We start from the raw sequence: 19,850 nt of genomic DNA, 5'->3' as shown, positions 1-19,850 counted from the left end.
TGGCATTGACATCGTCTGCCGTTCCAGTTTAGTCATGACTGGCACAGTGGATTGGAATAGGTAGTTGCTTGCGCTCGCGGTTTGTGACTTTGTGACCATGCACCATTCTCTCTTTTTTATTCGGCTATTTATTATTTATGCGCTTGTTTGTAGACAAAGGGCACTGGAAATTGTCAGAAAAAAAAGGATTTGCGGTTATGCTCCATTCCCAATGAAATATCATGACTTAAAGTGTACTTTTGGTGCTTCTCATGACTATTATGCAAAATGGGAACATCTGGAAATGTTTAAGCTAGTAGGATGGCTGTGTTGGATAAAGTCCCTGTACTGTTGTCTCTGTGGAGAGGCTGCTGCACATGGTCCTGTGGAGGACTAGCTGCAGCATGCTGTTAGGATAGGAAAGTATCTTTGACTGCCTTTTAGGGGCATCAAGGACTGGCAGTTAGCAGCACCCTTGACTGCTTTTAGGGGCATCAAGGACTGGCAGTTAGACTAGCATCTTAGCATATTCGTGGCTGGCTAGCAGCTATATATCTGTATCCCCAACCCTCTGGTTGGTTATGGCATTTGTGTGAGATGTGTGTGAAATAAACCAACGAAAATTGCCCCAACTCTCCTAGTGTCATCCTCTTCTTCATGAAAGTGAGGCTAGAGATAATAACAAGTGGTATCAGAGCCAGGTTGTCTTGCAGCCTGAGCATTTCCTGCTCCTCCCCTTCACAGGGAAGAGAGCAGCCCCAACCAGTAGCAGCCTCAACTGCCCCTGGTTACTTCCCTCCGTCCGGGTTGTCGAGCAGCAGCTCGTCGGAAGCAGCGCTCGGCCACACGAAGCCGAGCCATGTCCGACGGCCACTCTCGGCACACGGCTACCTCCGGCACGCGGCGTCGGCGCAGAGGCCGATCGCGCCGCGGCAGAGAGCGTGAACGAGTGGGCTGCGGCAGCCGCCGTGGCGACGACAAGGGCGTCGAGGCCGGCGGCGGCGGAGCCGGCGAGCCGAGCGGAGGTAGAAGCAGCGAGAGGCGGCGGAGGCAAGACGTGCGGCGGCGGAGGTCGAGGTGCTGCGCGGCGGCACCAACGGCTCCGTTCTGGCCGACGGCAACGCCGACGCAGACGCCACGGCGCGAGAGCGGGTGGCGCGGTGGGCAGCCGAGCACGCCCGCGCTCCCGGAGGAGGCGCGCACGGCGGTGGCGCTCCCGGAAGAGGCGCGCACGGCGGTGGCGCTCCCGGAGGAGGCGCGCACGGCGGTGGCGCTCCCGGAGGAGGCACGCACGGCGGTGGCGCTCCCAGAGCGCACGGTGGCTGCCGCTGGGACGACCAAGACCGCGGCCTCTATGGGGTCCGGACTGTGGTCAGGGACGTTGGCCCTGGTGTTGGGTGGCCTACCCTCACCAAAACCAACTACGTCGAGTGGGCTGCGGTCATGAGGATCAGGCTCCAGGTGCGGCACATGTGGGAGGCGGTCCAGTACGGCGACGTCGACCGCCATGAGGATCGACGGGCGTTGGATGCCCTCATCGCTGCAGTTCCGCCTGAGATGCAGTTCTCGCTTTCCAACAAGCGGACTGCCAAGGAGGCTTGGGATGCCATCGCTGCGGCACGCATCGGCAGTGACCGTGCTCGCAAGTCGACACTGCAGGCACTTCGCAAGGAGTGGGAGAACCTGGCTTTCAAGCCAGGGGAGGACGTCGATGACTTTGCTCTCCGTCTCAACACTCTGTTGCAGAAGATGGTGCAGTTCGGTGATGACACCTACGACGAGGAGAGAGCTGTCGAGAAGCTCTTTCGCTGCATCCCCGAGAAGTACAAGCAGATGGCTCGCTCGATCGAGTCTCTGCTGGACCTCTCTACGATGACGATCGAGGAGGCGATAGGTCGCCTCAAGGTCGTCGACACCGACGAGCCACAGCCTCTCTCGTGGCCCATCACCATTGACGGGAAGCTACTTCTCACTCGGGAGCAGTGGGATTCCTGCCACGGTGACATGAAGAAGGGGGAGTCCTCTTCCAAGCCAGGCGGCCGCAAGCGTGGCAAGCCGCGCAAAGACGCCCAGGCCGGGGTGCAAGGACTTGCCGACGATGATGCCCGCGGAGGTGTCCAGGGAGGTGCCGCCGGCAGGCACAAGCCGGCACCAGACGACACCTGCCACAACTGTGGCCGGCTTGGCCATTGGGCCAGGGAGTGTCGGCAGCCACGACGCGGCCAGGCCCACGTCGCATAGGTGGAGGAGGAGGAGCCGGCTCTGTTCATGGCGCATGCAAGCATCGAGCTACCTCCAGCGGCACCGACCGCATCAGCTCTCCTCCACCTCGATGAATCAAAGGCACATGCCCTTCTTGGCGATGGCTCCGACAACAACAAGATTGGCGGGTGGTGCCTCGACACCGGCGCCACCCACCACATGACCGGTCGACGGGAGTTCTTCGTCGACCTTGACTCCGACGTGCGAGGCTCTGTCAAGTTTGGGGATGCCTCCGCCGTGGAGATTAAGGGTGTCGGCTCCGTCACCTTCACAGCCAAGACTGGAGAGCATTGGTTGCTCACTGGTGTCTACTACATTCCTGCGCTGAGGAACTCCATCATCAGCCTGGGACAACTGGATGAGAATGGCTCGAGCGTGTTGATCGAGCATGGGACCCTACACATCTGGGATCGCCACCGTTGCCTGCTTGCCAAGGTAACCAGAGGCACAAATCGCCTCTATGTTCTTGATGTGCAGGTGGCACAACCCCTCTGTCTCGCTGCTCGTCGGGAGGACGAGGCGTGGCAGTGGCACGAGCGCTTCGAGCATCCTCACTTCGAGGCCCTGAAGCGTCTCAGTGACACGGAGATGGTGCGAGGCCTGCTGTGCCTCAACCATGTGGAGCAGTTCTGCGACGTTCGGGCGAGCTTCCGAGCCAAGGAGAGGCTCGAGCTCGTGCACAGTGACTTGTACGGCTCGGGATGGCTCAGCGCTCCCACAAGACGACGTACAAGACTTAGGGGGAGAATGTTGGATAAAATCCCTGTACTGTTATCTCTGTGGAGAGGCTGCTGCACATGGTCCTGTGGAGGACTAGCTGCAGCATACATGGTCCTTGTGAAGGACTGCTGTTAGGATAGGAAAGTATCTTTGACTGCCTTTTAGGGGCATCAAGGACTGACAGTTAGCAGCACCCTTGACTGCTTTTAGGGGCATCAAGGACTGGCAGTTAGACTAGCATCTTAGCATATTCGTGGATGGCTAGCAGCTATATATCTGTATCCCCAACCCTCTGGTTGGTTATGGCATTTGTGTGAGATGTGTGTGAAATAAACCAACGAAAATTGCCCCAACTCTCCTAGTGTCATCCTCTTCTTCATGAAAGTGAGGCTAGAGATAATAACAGGCTGGAGTATAGTCACATGTGAACTTTTTTTTAAGGTAAACTTGAGCTCAAAGCTGGCTACGTAAGATGCAAATTGGTAAAAACTAAGCACCTCTACAGCTCTACTGATGTAAGTATATATGTTCTATGTGTACATGTAAAATGTCGGGGACAAAGGATAAGTTTTGTGACATGTGCGGAAAAAATGTTCCTTAAAAATGCTATTTTGAGCATTACGAAAAGCTACTTAGTTTTTTGCATGGGAGACGACATATATCTTTTATACATAAATACTTGTAGGCACATATGAGATACATATATGTGTGTTACCGAAAAGAATTAAGATTTTTTTTCAAAATGTCAAGCGTTTTTCATGATTTTACCGTTTAGCATATGCTCCTAGGATCCAAAACCCTGCTCGCCTGCTCCAATCACAAACATAACTATGCCTAGCATTTAGCAGAAACATGCAATTCCCATAAACAAATTTATCACGACACTCTTGCCCAAGAATGAACAAAAATTGAAGTTGTGAGACACAAGCTCAAAATTTACAAGCTCACAACTTCAATTTACAAGCCGAAGATGACCCTTTTCCAGATGCTTGCCCAACCCAAGGCGATTGATCTGAATCCTTAATCCTTTCCGTTACTTTGTGTACTGTAATATACGTACCACAGTAGTTGACCTAACCTAGCTAATCAAATGGCTGGACAAAACCATGCGTAGCACCCAACCACACACAAAGCAAGCAGTTTTTTTTTAATCAATATAGGGTTGGAAATTTCAGGATAAGTCGCAAGGAAAAAGAAGGGCAGCATCTGCAAGCTACCCCCTTTGTTAAAAAAGCATCTCCTAGCCTGATCCTAAATTCCTAACACACTTGGATATTGTGGACGCAGATAACTACAAACCCCTGCATATATAATAAGTTCTGACTTGGTCGTTTGGACCAGTTAGTCGCTGGCCGCACTTCGTTTGGCAGCATGGCAAATGGAGACAGGTATATGAGATCATCATGCCCATTAGTATTCAGTTCATCCATTTCAAAGAAAAAATAGTATTCAGTTCTTGACCAAAACACAGGTCCACCAGAATCGCTAAATCGTACACTCAGCATACAGTAGAACCACCAGTATCATGATTCATGATGCCATAAGATTAATCATATCACATTTTAAATGTCATGTACGGCCGGATAATTATACTTACATAATTATAGCTGAAACAATTTCAGTTATTTGGTAGAACATGTGGGTCTGTCAACAACGAATATTTGCACAGTTGTGGTAGCTGATTGAGGAAAGCGGCTGCCAAGAAAATACTAATCACTAAGCTGGCCCATTGGAACGGGAGGAATTTAGAACAATATCACAAGAACTCACAAACAGGGCTACAATGCCCCCACCACGCGCGCTCAAGCAGAACATATTAGAGCATCCCCACTCGTTGGCGCTCCCCACGCCCAAATCCGGAGAAATTTTCGTCCGGATTGGAGGAAGGTTTGGCGTGGGGGGCAGTAGTTTCCCAGCCGCGTGCCCAGGCGAAGTCGACGATGCGAATTTAAAAAACGGAAACTTGACAAACTTCGGCTAAATTCGGGTGAATATAGACTAAATTTAATGATATTTAGACTAAAACGGGCGGAGTTCATACATAGAGGCCGAATGCGGGCGAATGCAGACCGGCGGCAGGCTTTTACAGCGCGCGGAAGACGATGCGATGAGGACGACGATCGGTTTCTCTCGCCGACAAGTTGGGGCCACCAGACGCGCGGGAAGTTTCCTCGCCGTTTCGCGCGCTTTCGTTTCGTCCGGAGTCCCCGAGCGCTCCCCGGGGGGCCGGGGATGTCGTGGGATCGCCGGATGGATTTAGGCCCAAATCCGGACGAAAACGAGGAACCGGGGGCGCGACTGGGCCGAATTTCGCCGTCCGGATGGAAAAAACGCTCGCCGGGGGCCTGTTCGGGGGGACGAGTGGAGATGCTCTTAGTGCCCAAGCAAAGCAAAACCGGCGAACACAAGATTTTCATGACAGATAGGACCAAGAGAACAAACGAATAGAGCACTTGCAAACCAACCAAAGAAGATGTAAATCGATCAAAATTCACAGGAGATTTACCAACTTCTGTTAGACCTATAAGGGCAGCCAGTATATGAGCAACCGGCCCAAACTTTTCGGATGCTACTCTAGACTTGTACATTCACATGAAGATTTAGACAATGGCAGGACGCATGGAGGTGTTAAGACAATCTTGCTCCAGCAGCAGCTGATCTAGGCCTTCTCTTTTCCTGGAGAGGTTAGAATATGTTGTAATGACGATGCATGGATTGTTGTGGTTTGGATTGGATCCTTCCCTCGGGCTGATCCAGGCCTCCTGATGCTGTGAGAACGCTCCATATTGCTCTTCAGAAACTTCTGCACAGGCTTAGGTAGGCGTGCAATCAATCGGGCTGAAGTAACAAGAAGTATCACACCAGTGATAATGAAGAACCTGAAACAAGAAACTGATCTTTTAGTGTCCTCACGGTAGCCAATTTCTCTCCAAATTAAAGAGAGAGCACAAAGCGACAACAGATTTGTTCAATGGTATTTTGTTAATGAAGAGGATATGCCTCAGTACACCACTGGCATTATTATCCTATTATCTTGCAGGTCTATTAACCAGTATGCATCAGATATTTTAGAAGATGAATCTGCCAATAGGAAACCTCAGTTGAGTAGAAAGAACTTGCTATGCTCTATCATGATCAAAGTTGCCAACAAAGCATATGCATTAAGGATAGGCTGTAGAATAATTCCACATAGCCCAAGGGGATACACCCACACCAGTTGCAGGTAAATAGTAGCATATCAGGTTAACTAAAAATTTGTGGCTGTAGGCGCTTGATTACAAGAGACGGCTCAGACTGGCACAAGATCATCTGCACACAGCCAGAACCCAGTCTCATAAAACTCCCTCCAACCAACTGCTAAACTGTGAATCGAGCCCCAAACCCTACGTCTCTCTCCCCACCATCAATGCCACCTCCCTCACTTCACACCAGCATGGGATTCTTCATTGCTGCTTGCCTCTCTGCACCGCCCAGGAGATGATGCCTGGGACAGTAGGCGACAGTCTTCTTCTCCATCTCACGAGATCTAGGGGCAACCGGCATTCCCATAGCAGAGAAGAGGCAGCGACTGTCCCACGGCGATTGTGCTACTGCTAAGCTGGTACAAATCCTTGAGTTGTGCGGCGGTGAAGCCTCTTGGGCCTTCAATTCATAACCATCCCAGGATTTGGGCATAGGTGGTCCTACCACCTTTTTAGATCTATGAAGATGGTGCTGCTATAGAACAAGAGGCCCTCTGCCGCCTCCAGTATCGTCTGTGGTCGCTGCATCCACAGTGCATCACCTGAACGTTCCACCAGTGTCTTCCCTACCCTACCCACCCCCACCCTTCGCGATTTCAAAATCCCTAGCTTGCCAGGACACCATTGATCTGATGCATTGCCAGCGCTGTGCAAATAGCCCTAAGCCCAGGTTCATTTAATCCCGAACAGCCAGGGATCGGTCTGGATCGAGGCACAATCCCGGCTGTCCGTCCCCGCGGTGCATTTTTTCCAGACCAGAGAAACTGTGGTCTTCGTTTACGCCCTGGAGGCATTAGAGCCCAGCCCATCCCGTCCAACTTCTTGCTTTGCCTGGAATTATTTTCTCCCCACTTGACCTGTGGAAAAAATATCCACGGCACGTCACAGAGAGAGCGAGCGTCAGGTGTGAACCGTGTAGGCTGATCCAGGTGACTTAAACAAACTTGTTTGTAATTGGATAAAGGCCGACACGACCGGGCCAGCAGTGTGCCCCCTCAACATCTGGGTTACAAGTTCGCGCCACCGAACTCGGCAGTGGCCAGCCAGCCCGCCCGTGTTCGACTCCCAGGGGGAGCGAATTTGCGGGTGTCTCACCGGGGGCTCTGGGTCCCTAATAAAATCCCCTCCACACATATGTGCCACAACTACTAGCTCCTAGGGACACTCAAATTATGTGTGCTGTGTGTATAGTTCTAGAGTCTAACTTGTGCACTAGTGGTGTGCGTGTGTGTGGTGTGAGTGTGGTGTTGAGTTAGTGCATAAGTTCAGATACTACAACTGTAACACAGATCGAGGGGCCTCAAAAAAAAAAAAAAAAAAAAAAAAAAAAAGGTGACTTAAACAAACAGGTATATTTTGGAGGGGTTAACAGGGATTAGTCCTGACATGCATTGGGTGATGGCACAGACCCAAGCCAAACCTGGATTGGTTCCATGCTTGGACTGAATCCCAACAAAACGAACAAGCCCTAAAGGTGCAGGAAATGAATTTGCTAGGGGAAAAACATTGTAAATTACAATAGCTGACTAATGACTAATGATGCACGGAGCCAAAACAGGCAATAATAGTACACAACACAGAAGAGAAGTAATATCATATAAATATATTACCATCCAAGTAAGAGGAAAAAACGGCTTGTGGGAGCTTTGGGCAGATGCTCATCAAGTGCAACCATACCAGCTACAACAGCAGACACAATAGATGCCACGGATGTACACGTGGACACAACAATTGCCCTCCCATGCTTGAGACCTCGAGTCTGCATAAAGGATATGTGCCATTAGTTGAATACAATATGAAATCAGGGCTGAGTTCCAAAAAATGGTCCAATATACAGCAAACAACTAGTTTTCGATTTGTGAAGAAATAAATTTACATCATTTTCTAGATTAAAAAGATCGGCTACATAAAAAAAATCACAACATTATGTGGAACGTCATGTCTAACCATACTATGCGGCCCCATTCAACCTTCGCACCCATGTTCCTGATTCACTGAGATATAAAACACTCATGCTCCTCGGTGCTCCCATGTGGTGTACCCTAAATTTTCAAGTTATGGTAGCATCATAAATTTGGTGTAAGAGTTTGATTAACATCTACACTCTTTCAAGAAACACTACACAAAAACTGTAAAATCGTTGGAACCAATACACGCCGTCGCCGTTAGTCTCCACTGCTTTCAAACATCACCGGTGTTGCATTCATTGTTTGTCTGCCACATCCTTCTATGTCAAACCTCCAAATTACCACTTTGCTAGTGCACATGTTCACTTGTGGGCCACTTTCACAGTGTTGTTCTAAGCAGACTTTATCTTTGAATCCGAGAAACAGTTATCTGGAGCAGGGTGAGAGATATGGCTCCCTTGGATGAGTATTTCTGTAGAGCAGAAAAACATCCTTTAAAAAGTAATAAGTAGAGGCATGCTGTCTTGTTCATCTTCCAACCACGACTACTGCGTGATCGCCCATACCAAACCAGGCATGTTGTCTGCTGTAAAAGACATCTTGATGAGCATCTCTAGCACGACACCACTTCAACAATTTTATTCTTCTTTCTGGATTCACAAATCAAGTCTGCTTTAAATATGGCGGCCTAAGCAGCCCACAAGCGCGGGAATGCAATTGGCTGAAGAGGTGACAGAAGGATATGACAGAGAGATTGTATAACAGCCAAACAATGAATGCATGCAACCAAGGACATTTTAATTGGTAGAAATTAACAAAGTGTAATAGTTCCAACAGTTCCCAAGCACTGTACAGACTCAAGGCCATAGTTCATTAACGAAGTGCAACACCGATGACACTAAACAAGCATTGTATAAACTCTATCAAAGCCATAGTGCGCTAACTGAAGCAGGGAGGCTACATCTACAGAAGTATGAAGGCCATGGTGCAGACTAAAAGGGCACATCTGCGGAATGCAAGCTATGAAGTAGGGATGCACATCTCCAGTAAACTAGACCATACCTGGTAAACAAATCCCACGGCGCTGCAGGCCACACTACAAGATATGGCAACCGGCACAACAATCTTCGGAAATCCCATCTCCGACATCACGAATCCCATCTTAGAGATCACTGATGAAACCCTATACATGAAATAAGTTACGAGTCATTGTCCCACATTGGTTACTACATATCCTTACACTGAAAGGAAAAAAAAGTTGAAGTAATATTTGTTCATTTCATGATAAATGTGTACTCTTAGTGATAAAACATCCTCTCAACCTAATGATCAATATTTTAAGTCATGAATGTCCTCATTAAGTAGAAAAGGACCATAAACACAGTGACAAATAGGAACTGGATAGAAAGAAATTACCCAAACAAAATTCCCGATTCTAAGCCATATATGACCTCCTCGATCACTTCAGGTCCAGTCTGGATTGATGCATGGAGTCAAAATTTGCAATATACACAAACATGAATACCGAATTTCAAAGTGCTCACCAAATCTTGGTCACGCCTTTGCTTCTTGTACATATGAAGCCAAGTGTTGAGCAGAACCTTAATTTGCATATACCATATGAAATTGCCGTCAGTTGACTTTACGGTAGTAACATCTACTGCAATCCCTAAAATATGATCTGTTCTTCTCTCGGCATGTTTTTTCTTTTCTTAAAGAAGAGCAGCTTAAACACTTCCCTAGCTTCAGTATAAGGTTTCCCCTTGGGAGGTAACAAAAGAGTATATGAAAATACAAAGGTTCTACAGATGTAAATGCGCGCCTAAAATTCTTTGTTGCGGGTCGGAATATACTATATAAGCATAATGGGTGTAACAATTCATGCGAGAGAAATCACACTTGTTTCGTGGAAAGCAGAATTGAGTGGAGGCAAAATAGCGTACATAGCAGAGAGCGTGGTACCTACAAACAAGATGAGAATGCAGAGCACGAGCCAGGGTATGCTGATAAGGGGAATCTCTTCCACTTTCTGCTCCTCCCCTCCAACGCCGACTCCTGAAGTTAAAGAAAACAGAGCACATCAAGTCTAGAGATTCAACAAATGTCTGTCTGAATTCTATTTTCCATCTCGTCGCCATTGCATGAAAATCGTAAAAGGATGTGAGAACTTGTGATTGCGGTTCACCTATGGTGCCGACACCGGCCAGCGTGATGGCGATCCAGTCGAGGCCATTCATGACCTCCTTGAGGTAGAAGTGTGAGAAGACGCAGAGTATGGCGAGGCCGCAGCCGGCAACGGGCTGCACGACAGAAACCTGTGGAGAAGAAGCAAGCGTCATTATCAATCAAACAGCGGCGTCTAAGTGTAGCTGTGCAGGAATTGGGCGAGAAAGGAAGGGGGGGCGGGGAACGCACGGGCGCCTGCGAGAGCGCGGTGAGCATGAGCGCGGCGCCGCACATGTCGAGGAGGAAGCCGCTGATCCAGAGCCGGTTGAGCGCGTACCGCCGTATCACCTGCGCGCGCAGCAGAGCGTAATAAACAGTGAGAAGATAAACGGCGGCGTCGGCGATCCGGGTAAGGGGAGGGAGGGAGGGAGGGGGTACCTTGAGCTTGAAGGAGAGGGGAGGGAGGATGAGCGTGCCCTTCTTCTGGAGCACCTTGCCGATGCTGTTGCCGGCGGCGCCGGCCAGCGTGAGCGCCACCGCCTCCCACATCTCCGATCCGATCCGGCAGTCACCGCGCGCGTGGGGATTCGCAGAACTTTCTGGGGAGACCACGAGGCCGAGGGGGGGAGGAGGTGGCGTTCCTTTTCTCGTCGTGCGCCCCCGTGCTCGTGTCTACGCCCACGGCAACGGCACGAATTTTTTTGTTCTCTTGCAGCTGCCGCGCGGCCGCGGCCGCTGGCGCTGCTGGTGGCGACGGTGGAGGTGGACGGTGGTGCCTGACTGGTCGCGTCGCGTGTGCGGGAGGGATACTCCACGATCTCGCATTATTCTATCTGTGTCCTCCATTTCGGTTGATTTTGGGCCTTTTGCTAATTTTTATGACAGTCGGAGTTTGTGGATTCAGCCCAGACTTCTCAAAAAGAATTTGGAATTCATCCAAAGCCCAGACTTCTCAAAAAGAATTTGGAATTCATCCAAATATGCCAGCATTAGGTTCCTAGTGAAAGGAAGCAAACGGAGTTGGTCAGCCTATGGGCGAAACGCTTGTTGTTGCCCACCGGTGAAACAATGACCATGAAGTTTTAATCTAGCTATGTTGGCAAAGCAAGTTTGGCGGCTCCTCTGCGAGCCTGAAAATCTATATGCTAGAGTCTTAAGAGCAAAGTACTACCCATCTGGAGATCTACTGAATGCTGATCTGAAAAAGGGATCATCCTATACTTGGCAGAGTATTTGGTCAGGCATTCAAACTTTCAAAAAAAGGATGTATATGGCGGGTTGGTAATGGAGAAGATATCAACATTTGGGATGATCCCTGGATACCTACCAGTCCATCTAGGAAGATTCTATCTCGCCGAGGTAATATAGTATATACAAAGGTCTCCGAGCTTATTGACCAGAATACACGTTCATGGGATGAGGATCTGTTGCGGTCTCTTTTTTTGAACGTGGATGTTACCCGTATTCTGAAAATTCCTCTAGCTATTGGTATGATGGAAGATTTTGTGTCCTGGAACTATACAAAAACTGGTGTCTTTACAGTACGATCAGCTTACTACACGGAATGGGACTTCCAACATGGTAGAAAATTACTCCGTACGAATGGCCAGAGTACGGCTGAAATCAATCCAGTTCGGTCCACTGTGTGGTCATTGAAAACATCTGCGAAAGTGAAGATTTTTGCTTGGAGGCTGCTGCATGGCACTATTCCGTGTAATTGTGTTCTCGCAAATAGGCATATCAATACTAGCAGCCTGAGGATACTCTTCATTCTTTTTTTCAGTGCCCGCGTGTGGCAGAGGTTTGGGAGAAGCTAGGCTTAAGCAATCTAATAAATGAATTTTTGACGGTTGATAGAGCCGGATCGGCTGTCTTTGAAGCTCTGCTAAGACTACCAGATAGCAAGATCTCTGATGCATCGGTTGGATGCAGTAAAGAGCTCATTGCCACCACCTGCTGGTACTTATGGTGGCAGCGGAGACAGATTGTTCATAATGAACCGGTGACTACCCCGGTGCGATCGGCATTGGCCATCATGGCGATATCCACAAACTATGTAAGAGCTTGCAACACCAACCCAGGTATTGGTCGTGGTGGATGGGAAAATCCAAAGGAAGGTTATACAAAATTGAATGTGGATGCATCATTTTATGCTGAATACTTCTCGGGAGCGACCGGTGCTGTGATACGTGATGATCGTGGGGCTTTGCACTCCCCTTGGTAGCAGATGCGGCATCTGCAGAAGCGCGTGCTCTCAGGGACGGGCTCCTACTCGCTGGTCAGGTAGGCTGCTCAAAACTGGTAGTAAATAGTGACTGTATGGAAGTTATCTCTACAATGCAAGAGGGAGGAAATTCTATTGGAGCGGCTGCGGCGATCTATGAAGAGTGCTATTTTCTTTCTAGGGGTTTTTCTCATGTTATTTCTATCCATTGTGCTAGGGAAAGTAATAAAGTAGCTTAAGGCAGAGGGACCCCAGTCGATTGTTTGGGTGGAGGATCCGCCAGATTTTTTAACTGACCTGCTACTTACAAACGATGTAACTATTTTTGATAATCAATAAAGTTGCCGTGGTGGCTTTCCCTCAAAAAAAAAAAAATGACCATACCAGACGGTGGTGGCAAGTTCAGTGTGTGAATTACTGATGTTATGTTTCGTTCTTCTGTGTTCGTAAGCTTTTTCTATGAAAATAACCACATCACGTATGCAAGGTTTGGTTTTCTACAAAATTTCCACCAAAGTTTTGGAGAAACGTCAGGATGTAGCGAACAGACTAGCGAAGTTGGCACTGAGTGGAAGTAATTATGATCACCAACACAAAAACGCCTGGGGAAAACACTCTTCTGCAAACCCGTGAATAAGGAACACGCATTGCACTGTCTGAATCCTGCATGATTTTAGTTTGTACGATGTTATTACAGGAAAACCCAACGATTCTTTCCATCCAAGTGGTGTGGGCAGATAGAAAATGTACTGCAAAATAACCTCAGAAAAAGCTTCTACAGTATTCAATCCTGCAATTCTAACAACCTACTGCCTATGAAAAGATACAAGGATGTCAGTCCCCCGAAAATGCCTTAGAGAACCTGCGGATGCCCCCACCCCATATCTCACCTTCTATTCTGTATCGCGAGCCGTTCATTAGTAGTATGGCTGAGCGCAGTTATGGTTTGTATGATTACAGAGAAACGTATTCTCATCCGTATCTATCTATTCCCATAATACAAGGGTCCCACGACCTGACGTCATTCAATCATTTATTCCTCCGTCTGCGGCTCATCTCTCACCTTCCTCATCTCTCTCTCGTTCCCCATCCCAACTCCAAATCCCGGCTCATTTGTTAATCCCCACCGAAGCTTCCGCATTAATCTTCTCCTGTGCTTCCTATCCCCGACTCCATGGCGCCCTGGATCCATGCTTCGTCGCCGGGAAGAGTACGGACACGGCGTCGTCTTCTTCTCCTCCGGCACGAACGGCTGCCAACACCTCCATCCCGATGCACCAGGAAGTGGTCTACAGCGACGCTGTGGCCAGACCCGATCTCCCCGTGCCCAGCACCTCCACTCTATGGTGTCCTAGATGCCAGCGAACTTGTTTTTTCTGTGGTGCTTTGTTGGTGTGTTACACTACCAATTTTTTCTCTAAACTCTCATGTCTTTTGGATATTTCACTCTTGTATAAGATCTACCGTAGTTTGTGGTGGAAAGAATTGCTCAGAAATGTTTTGATTTAGCACGTCTAAAATTTTATTTTCTTGCCTCAAATCTCAGATCTGTTTCTCTATTTCTTTCAATGGATTTTGGATTCTGCTATTTCCTGTTTTTGTTACTATCGTGTTGATGGATCTTAGATAGCTGAATATTTCTTTTATGGTTCTTCCATAATATGCCGAATTTATTCATGGACAAGATAACATAATATTTTCTGTTCATAATATGATTCTTTCCAGCTAAGATAAGAAGCAATAATAATGTGATATGTTCAGTATGTATAACCTGTGATTGGAAGATTCTACCATCAGGCTACCATGAACAAGAATTGTGACGTGTTCAGAGAAAAAAATGTAGTACCAAAGAACTTTTTTTCTTCATATAGTCCATTATTTTTGTTGAATTAATTGGGTATATTCTTGTTCATCCAGATGTTTTTTCTGTTCAACAGACTCTCAACAATAAGTGTCCAAACCCAAATATATACGGATGACTTGTTCTGAATTTTTTTATCTGATAATCTGCATGTGTAAATAGTATTAGAAATTCTGTACCATATAAAAAAATTCTGTTGATATCATCAGAAATTAATCTCCGGTTCATATAATAAATCTGTTAATATCAAAATAAATTTCGGAATCATATGAAACAGTATGTTGTGGCATGAGATGGGAAAGAGTAGAAAAAAAAAGAATGGAAAATTTTGTGCAGAAATTTCTATACAATTTTCTGGTTCTTATTGATTTATTGAATCAATCATTTGTTCATGTCACCATGAATTGCCCAAGCCACCAAATCTGTGCGTGTACCAGTGACGCCATCTATGGCCTATTAAATGCGTATTTATGTTTCACAGTTGTGTATTGTCATTTACTTCTACGTTTCTGATTAAACAATCTTACCTTGTACACACATCACGAAGTTAATAACGGACGGTGGGATTTCAGGGGCCGGTGTAGATGAGAGCCAAAAGTCCGGGTCAGTCAGTCCCCAGGATTTCCTATGAAAATCCTTTTAAGTAAGAAAGTGTCCTGAATATGCAGACGGAGAACCCACCAACATATCCTAGACTCGTAGAGATGGTACAATCAGTTTGTAAGATTAACAGATCTGGACTGGTTATTAGACACACATGTTAGGCAACAGGTGTGGCCGGCGTGAGAGAACAAAATGGCACCTACAAGAACAAGCATGGAGGGAATCAGAGTTTCAGAGCTGTGACACTGTCTTGCATCCAATTCAATTTTAGTAACGATCTGGCTGCAGCACCATCACGGCATCACACTTCTACAATGATTTATTTATAAGGGCAGTCAGCACTGTCTTCACTTCTACAATGCTTCATCAGAGACAGTTGCATGAACAACATCCAAAATCTATAATTAGCAACTATGTAAACGATCAATACCTTGGCTAGAACAGACTCAGGTCACTAGTGGATGGCCACAGATTGGAATGAACCAATGTAACCAATCAGTGTATGGGCTAGAACAGACTCAAGTCATTAGCGGATGGCCACAGATTGCAATGAACAACCCCAGGATTGAAACAGAACTACTCTGTATGTCAATACTTTTGAAACCACTAAATGAAAACCATTTGATAGAATGTTAATTTGGATTTGAAACCCAGGCAGCTTAGGCACAGAAATCTAATTGGGCAACTAAATGATGTTAAAATCAGCTGACAGAAGGGGCCTCAAACTATTTTATGCGAGAATGACCAAAGATAATGATGTGTGTTTGGAACAGAGAAAACTAGAAAATTACCAGCAGGTACACAAATGCTATGATTTGAGGGAACTGCAATAAAAAGAGAGGTGGAGAGGACTTGACAAATTGGCTTATCGCTGTAACAATGCAACAAACATTACCTCCATACAAAACTGGAATGACCCAGTAAGGATAAGTATTTACCTCCATCAAGGCCACAATCCCCCCAAACCATTAAACATCACAAACCACCATATGGGCATATATATTAGGCTAAAGTACGTAAAAACAAGTAAATTTGCATACAATATATCATCAAAACCTGTGAAATAATGGTGAATATCCTACATCGACAAAGACACATTTATAACTTATAATCTCAACCACAGGGGCACTTGAATGATTTAACGTAACAAGTTCTATCAAAATTCCTTGGTAAACTCAGTGACATCATAAAATGCTTTGAAGAAATCTCACATTTATAGCTTTTTTGTTTGGCTGTTATCACATTTATAGCTTTTTTGTTGGGCTGTTTTCACTTTAATCACGATAAGGTAACAAGTAGGATGACTTAGGCACAGAAATCTAATTGGGCAACTAAATTATGTTAAGATCAGCTGATATCTGACAAGAATGGACCTCAAACTGTTCAATGTGAGAATGACCAAAGATAATGATGTGTGTTTCGAACAGACAAAACTAGAAAACTACCAGCAGGTACACAAATGCTATAATCTGAGGAAACTGCAATAAAAAGAGAGACAGAGAGGACTTGACAAAGTGGCTTACCGCTTACATAATGCACCAAACATTACCGCTATACATACAAAACTGGAATAACCCAGTAAGGATAAGTACTTACGTCCATCAGGGACACAATCACCCAAACCATCAAACATCACAAACCACCTCATATGGACATTATAGAAAAACTAGGCTAAAGTACGTAAAAACAAGTAAATTTGCATACAACAGATCATCAAAACCTGTGAAATAATTGTGAATGTCCTACATTAACAAAAGGCACATTTATACCTTATAATCTCAACCACATGGGCACTTGAATGATTTAACGTAACACAAGTTGTATCAAAATTCCTTGGTGAACTCAGTGACATCATAAAATGCTTTGAACCATACACACCGAATATCACTAACTGAAAACAAGTCTTAAAATTAAGAAAAGGATTTCTAATTCCAGTCTCCTCATTTGCAAATCATTGTGGATTCCCATGACAAGGCATGGGAAATTTGCTACCACAATAAACAAAATGAGCAATGACAAATTGCACACTGGGTAACCTACAGCATGACAGGAATCGACCCATCACCTGTAGCAACCAAGAAAGACGCGTACTAAACCAGCCACACAAGGAGTACCTGCTGAAAAGAGTATAACCCAGACACCATCTTGAGACCTTTTTGGACCACCCTACAGAAGCACGAGGCCAAGCTCAGATGGCTTGATCCCATTGCGAATACGGTAGTTGTAGAGATAATAGTGGAGCTGCCCATCTCCAGGCCCAAACTTGAGCTCCTTGAGGAACCCCTCGTTCTCCATGACATCGAGGGCGTTGAACACATCGTAGTTCTTCTGCTTGGCCACAATCAGCGCATCATTCATCAGCTGCTGCAGCGGGGTCTTGACAGCGACATTGTAGTAGGAGTACGCAGCCTTGAGCGTTGAATAGGTGGCATTGTTGAGGACTGATGAGGGCAATGTGTAGAAGCTGCAGAAATCCGTGACCTCATGCGTCTCGGGGCTCTCCACAAGGTAGCTGTCCACCACATCCTCCTGGGGCAGCAGCCAGTGCTCAACATCAAGCTCATCGAAATCCGGCGCCACGACGTACCTTGCAAGGTATGACCTGAGCAACCGTGTGACAGCCGCGACATCCCGCAGCTCCATCTGGCGGAACCCCGGGGTAAGCGGCGCATCGGGCAGCTTGTAGAGACGGACCGTGCGGCTCATGGTCATGCGGGGGCCGAGACGGGAGAAGCCGACATCGATGAGCTTCTTGGGGTTGAGGGAGCGATGCCAGTAGCGGCAGGTGGTGATGGGGGTCGGGAGGACGACCCCCGCGGTGTAGGCGGCCTGCCAGATGTTCTCCTGGTGGACGCGGCGGGTGACCTCGCGGATGAGCACGGGGGCGAGGCGCTTGGATCGGAGCTTCTTGTGGACGCAGAGGAAGTTGATCTCGGCCATGCGCACGACGTCGTCGCGCGCGCGGATGCGCGCGGGGACGCCGGATATGAAGGCGACGAGCTTCTTGGACTCCTTGGCGCGGACCCCGATGTGCCAGGCGCGGAAGAAGGAGGGCGGGCGGAGCGCCCAGCGGAGGAAGGCCGGGGAGTAGTTGAAGCGGAACATGTTCTCGTCGTCCTCGACGTAGTTGTGGGCGAGGAGGGCGTAGAGGTCGGCGAGGAGCGCGTCGTCGTCGAGGTCGCAGGTGAACCACTCGAAGGCGGCGGGGAGCGGGTAGGGGTCGGCGCGGACCTCGGAGAGCGGGGCGGGCGGCTCGATGGCGCCGTCGGGGAGGGAGCCGTCGGCGAGGTCGCGGAACTGGCCGACGGGCTGCGTCTCCCAGAACTTGTGGCGGCGGGCGCTGGGGTTGTTGGCCAGGGTCATGTGCTCCTGCACGCGCCGCGCCAGCGCCTCGATGGAGGTGTCCTCCGGCGGCGCCAGGGCGTCGTCGCTGGTGGAGGCGCTGGCGCTGGCGGCGTCGTTGTTGTTGGGGGCGGCCATGGCGATCGGCGCGGTGGGAGGGGAGCTAGATCGGCTCGGCTGTATGTAGGGTTTCAGGGATTTGGGGGAGAAGAAGACCCTCCACAGGCGGGCGTGCGTGATAGTGGATCTGCTGTGGGCTGGAACTCGTAAGCGTTCCGAAGATGCCTTTATTTTCCCTTTTCTGTTTGGGCTGTCTCTACGTAACACGATTTTCCTAGATTTTCTAATTTCTGGTGCTTACGTTTTTTTTCCCATATAAATGTTTCCTTTTGGTACACAAAAATTACTACGGAGTACCCAAATTTCGTATACCTCCAGGAGTATATATATAAAATAAGAACACCAGAGGGGGACTCCACCCCGGCTTTGTCACCAAGATAGAGGTGAGGTTTCGAACATTGATTCTATAGATTTTTTTTTTTTTTTTGCGGGAGACAGACGATAATATCAAACATCCGAACATACAGAAAGATCCAGAAACAAAGCAAAATTACACATCAGTCCTGCTGGACCTCGACGGCGCTGACGAAACAGAGGCCGTCGATGGCGCGCCGCTGCCGCTGCTCCGCACATAGCCTTGGACAGGAGCCAGCCCCTGGCAGCCGGGAAGTCGTCGAGCGCCGGATCCGGAGATCCTACCACCTGGAACGCCGTCGTCGTCGCGGATGTCTTCAACACCATCGTCGTCTTCAAGATCACCAACCGGATCCACCGTCTGGCCAGATCCGGGCGGGGCTTGACGAGCTCGGCCGATGTACCCATCAGCGAGCTCGAGGAAGTCGACCGCCAGGCGCCGTAGCTCCGAGGAGCGCCGCCGCCGGAGGAGAAGCGAATCGACACCAAACATCGCATCACCGGCACCTCCACCTCCATGGCGCCGCCGGGCGAGACCCTACCGAACCCTACACTATGTACAGGCCGGGATCCGTGGATTCCCCAACCTCCCGCCGTCGCAGCGGCCGTCGGAGGCAGAGGGATCCACGAATCGCCGGCCGGCGAGGTGGGCTGACGGGGAGTTTTACAAATCTCCTCTCTCGCTCACTGTAGACGGGAGAGAGGAGCGGTCCAAGTTCGATTTATTTGACCTGATTCTATAGAAATATTTACATCCTTCATAACCTTCGTTTTACATTTGTTAGCATCCGGTTTAGATGTATTTTATGTGCTCTTTTTGTCTCTTCAATTACTATATTGTTCTACTATCAGTTTGCTTGTGCTTGGCAGATTGAAAACCCTTTGTTTTACATGTTGTTTGATACGTCTCCGACGTATCGATAATTTCTTATGTTCCATGCCACATTATTGATGTTATCTACATGTTTTATGCACACTTTATGTCATATTCGTGCATTTTCTGGAACTAACCTATTAACAAGATGCCGAAGTGCCGATTCTTTGTTTCTGCTGTTTTTGGTTTCAGAAAT

The 19,850-nt window shown here is 48.0% G+C and overlaps 3 protein-coding genes across 4 annotated transcripts; 1 reads left to right on the top strand and 2 right to left on the bottom strand.

Annotated features, from left to right (window-relative positions):
- Positions 1-1,536: 1,536 nt before the first annotated feature.
- Positions 1,537-2,220, top strand: LOC139838103 (uncharacterized). The gene has a single exon (XM_071827455.1). It carries the CDS (start codon positions 1,537-1,539, stop codon positions 2,218-2,220), a length of 684 nt encoding a protein of 227 aa, XP_071683556.1.
- A 3,186-nt stretch (positions 2,221-5,406) lies between these two features.
- LOC127343550 (probable magnesium transporter NIPA9) lies at positions 5,407-11,076 on the bottom strand. Of its 2 annotated transcripts, XM_051369676.2 has the most exons (9): positions 10,715-11,076; positions 10,526-10,624; positions 10,296-10,425; positions 10,077-10,165; positions 9,655-9,711; positions 9,527-9,585; positions 9,173-9,293; positions 7,814-7,962; positions 5,407-5,840 (listed from the first exon to the last, which is right to left on the bottom strand). In XM_051369676.2, exons 1-9 carry the CDS (start codon positions 10,823-10,825, stop codon positions 5,621-5,623), a joined length of 1,035 nt encoding a protein of 344 aa, XP_051225636.1. In that variant the 5' UTR covers positions 10,826-11,076; the 3' UTR covers positions 5,407-5,620. The 2 variants fall into 2 exon arrangements, with proteins under 2 accessions (XP_051225636.1, XP_051225637.1); XM_051369677.1 differs by lacking the exons at positions 10,296-10,425; positions 10,526-10,624; positions 10,715-11,076 and having other exon boundaries at positions 10,073-10,165.
- A 5,687-nt stretch (positions 11,077-16,763) lies between these two features.
- Positions 16,764-18,571, bottom strand: LOC127343547 (glycylpeptide N-tetradecanoyltransferase 1). Its single transcript, XM_051369670.1, has one exon. It carries the CDS (start codon positions 18,442-18,444, stop codon positions 17,131-17,133), a length of 1,314 nt encoding a protein of 437 aa, XP_051225630.1. The 5' UTR covers positions 18,445-18,571; the 3' UTR covers positions 16,764-17,130.
- Positions 18,572-19,850: the final 1,279 nt, after the last annotated feature.

Source organism: Lolium perenne, chromosome 3, assembly GCF_019359855.2.
Source record: "Lolium perenne isolate Kyuss_39 chromosome 3, Kyuss_2.0, whole genome shotgun sequence".
In the NCBI taxonomy this organism is placed as follows: Eukaryota; Viridiplantae; Streptophyta; class Magnoliopsida; order Poales; family Poaceae; genus Lolium; species Lolium perenne.
This window is presented reverse-complemented; position numbering and strand designations above follow the sequence as displayed.

What these genes read in the sequence shown, in the direction of transcription:
- LOC127343547 (XM_051369670.1), bottom strand. Translation starts at nt 18,444, where the DNA reads ATGGCCGCCCCCAACAACAACGACGCCGCCAGCGCCAGCGCCTCCACC.
- LOC139838103 (XM_071827455.1), top strand. Translation starts at nt 1,537, where the DNA reads ATGCAGTTCTCGCTTTCCAACAAGCGGACTGCCAAGGAGGCTTGGGAT.
- LOC127343550 (XM_051369676.2), bottom strand. Translation starts at nt 10,825, where the DNA reads ATGTGGGAGGCGGTGGCGCTCACGCTGGCCGGCGCCGCCGGCAACAGC. An exon ending in GGCCGGTGTCGGCACCATAG is followed by an intron (nt 10,166 to 10,295) that starts GTGAACCGCAAT and finishes CTTTAACTTCAG; the next exon opens with GAGTCGGCGTTGGAGGGGAG. An exon ending in CCGTGGGATTTGTTTACCAG is followed by an intron (nt 7,963 to 9,172) that starts GTATGGTCTAGT and finishes TCCTTTATGCAG; the next exon opens with ACTCGAGGTCTCAAGCATGG.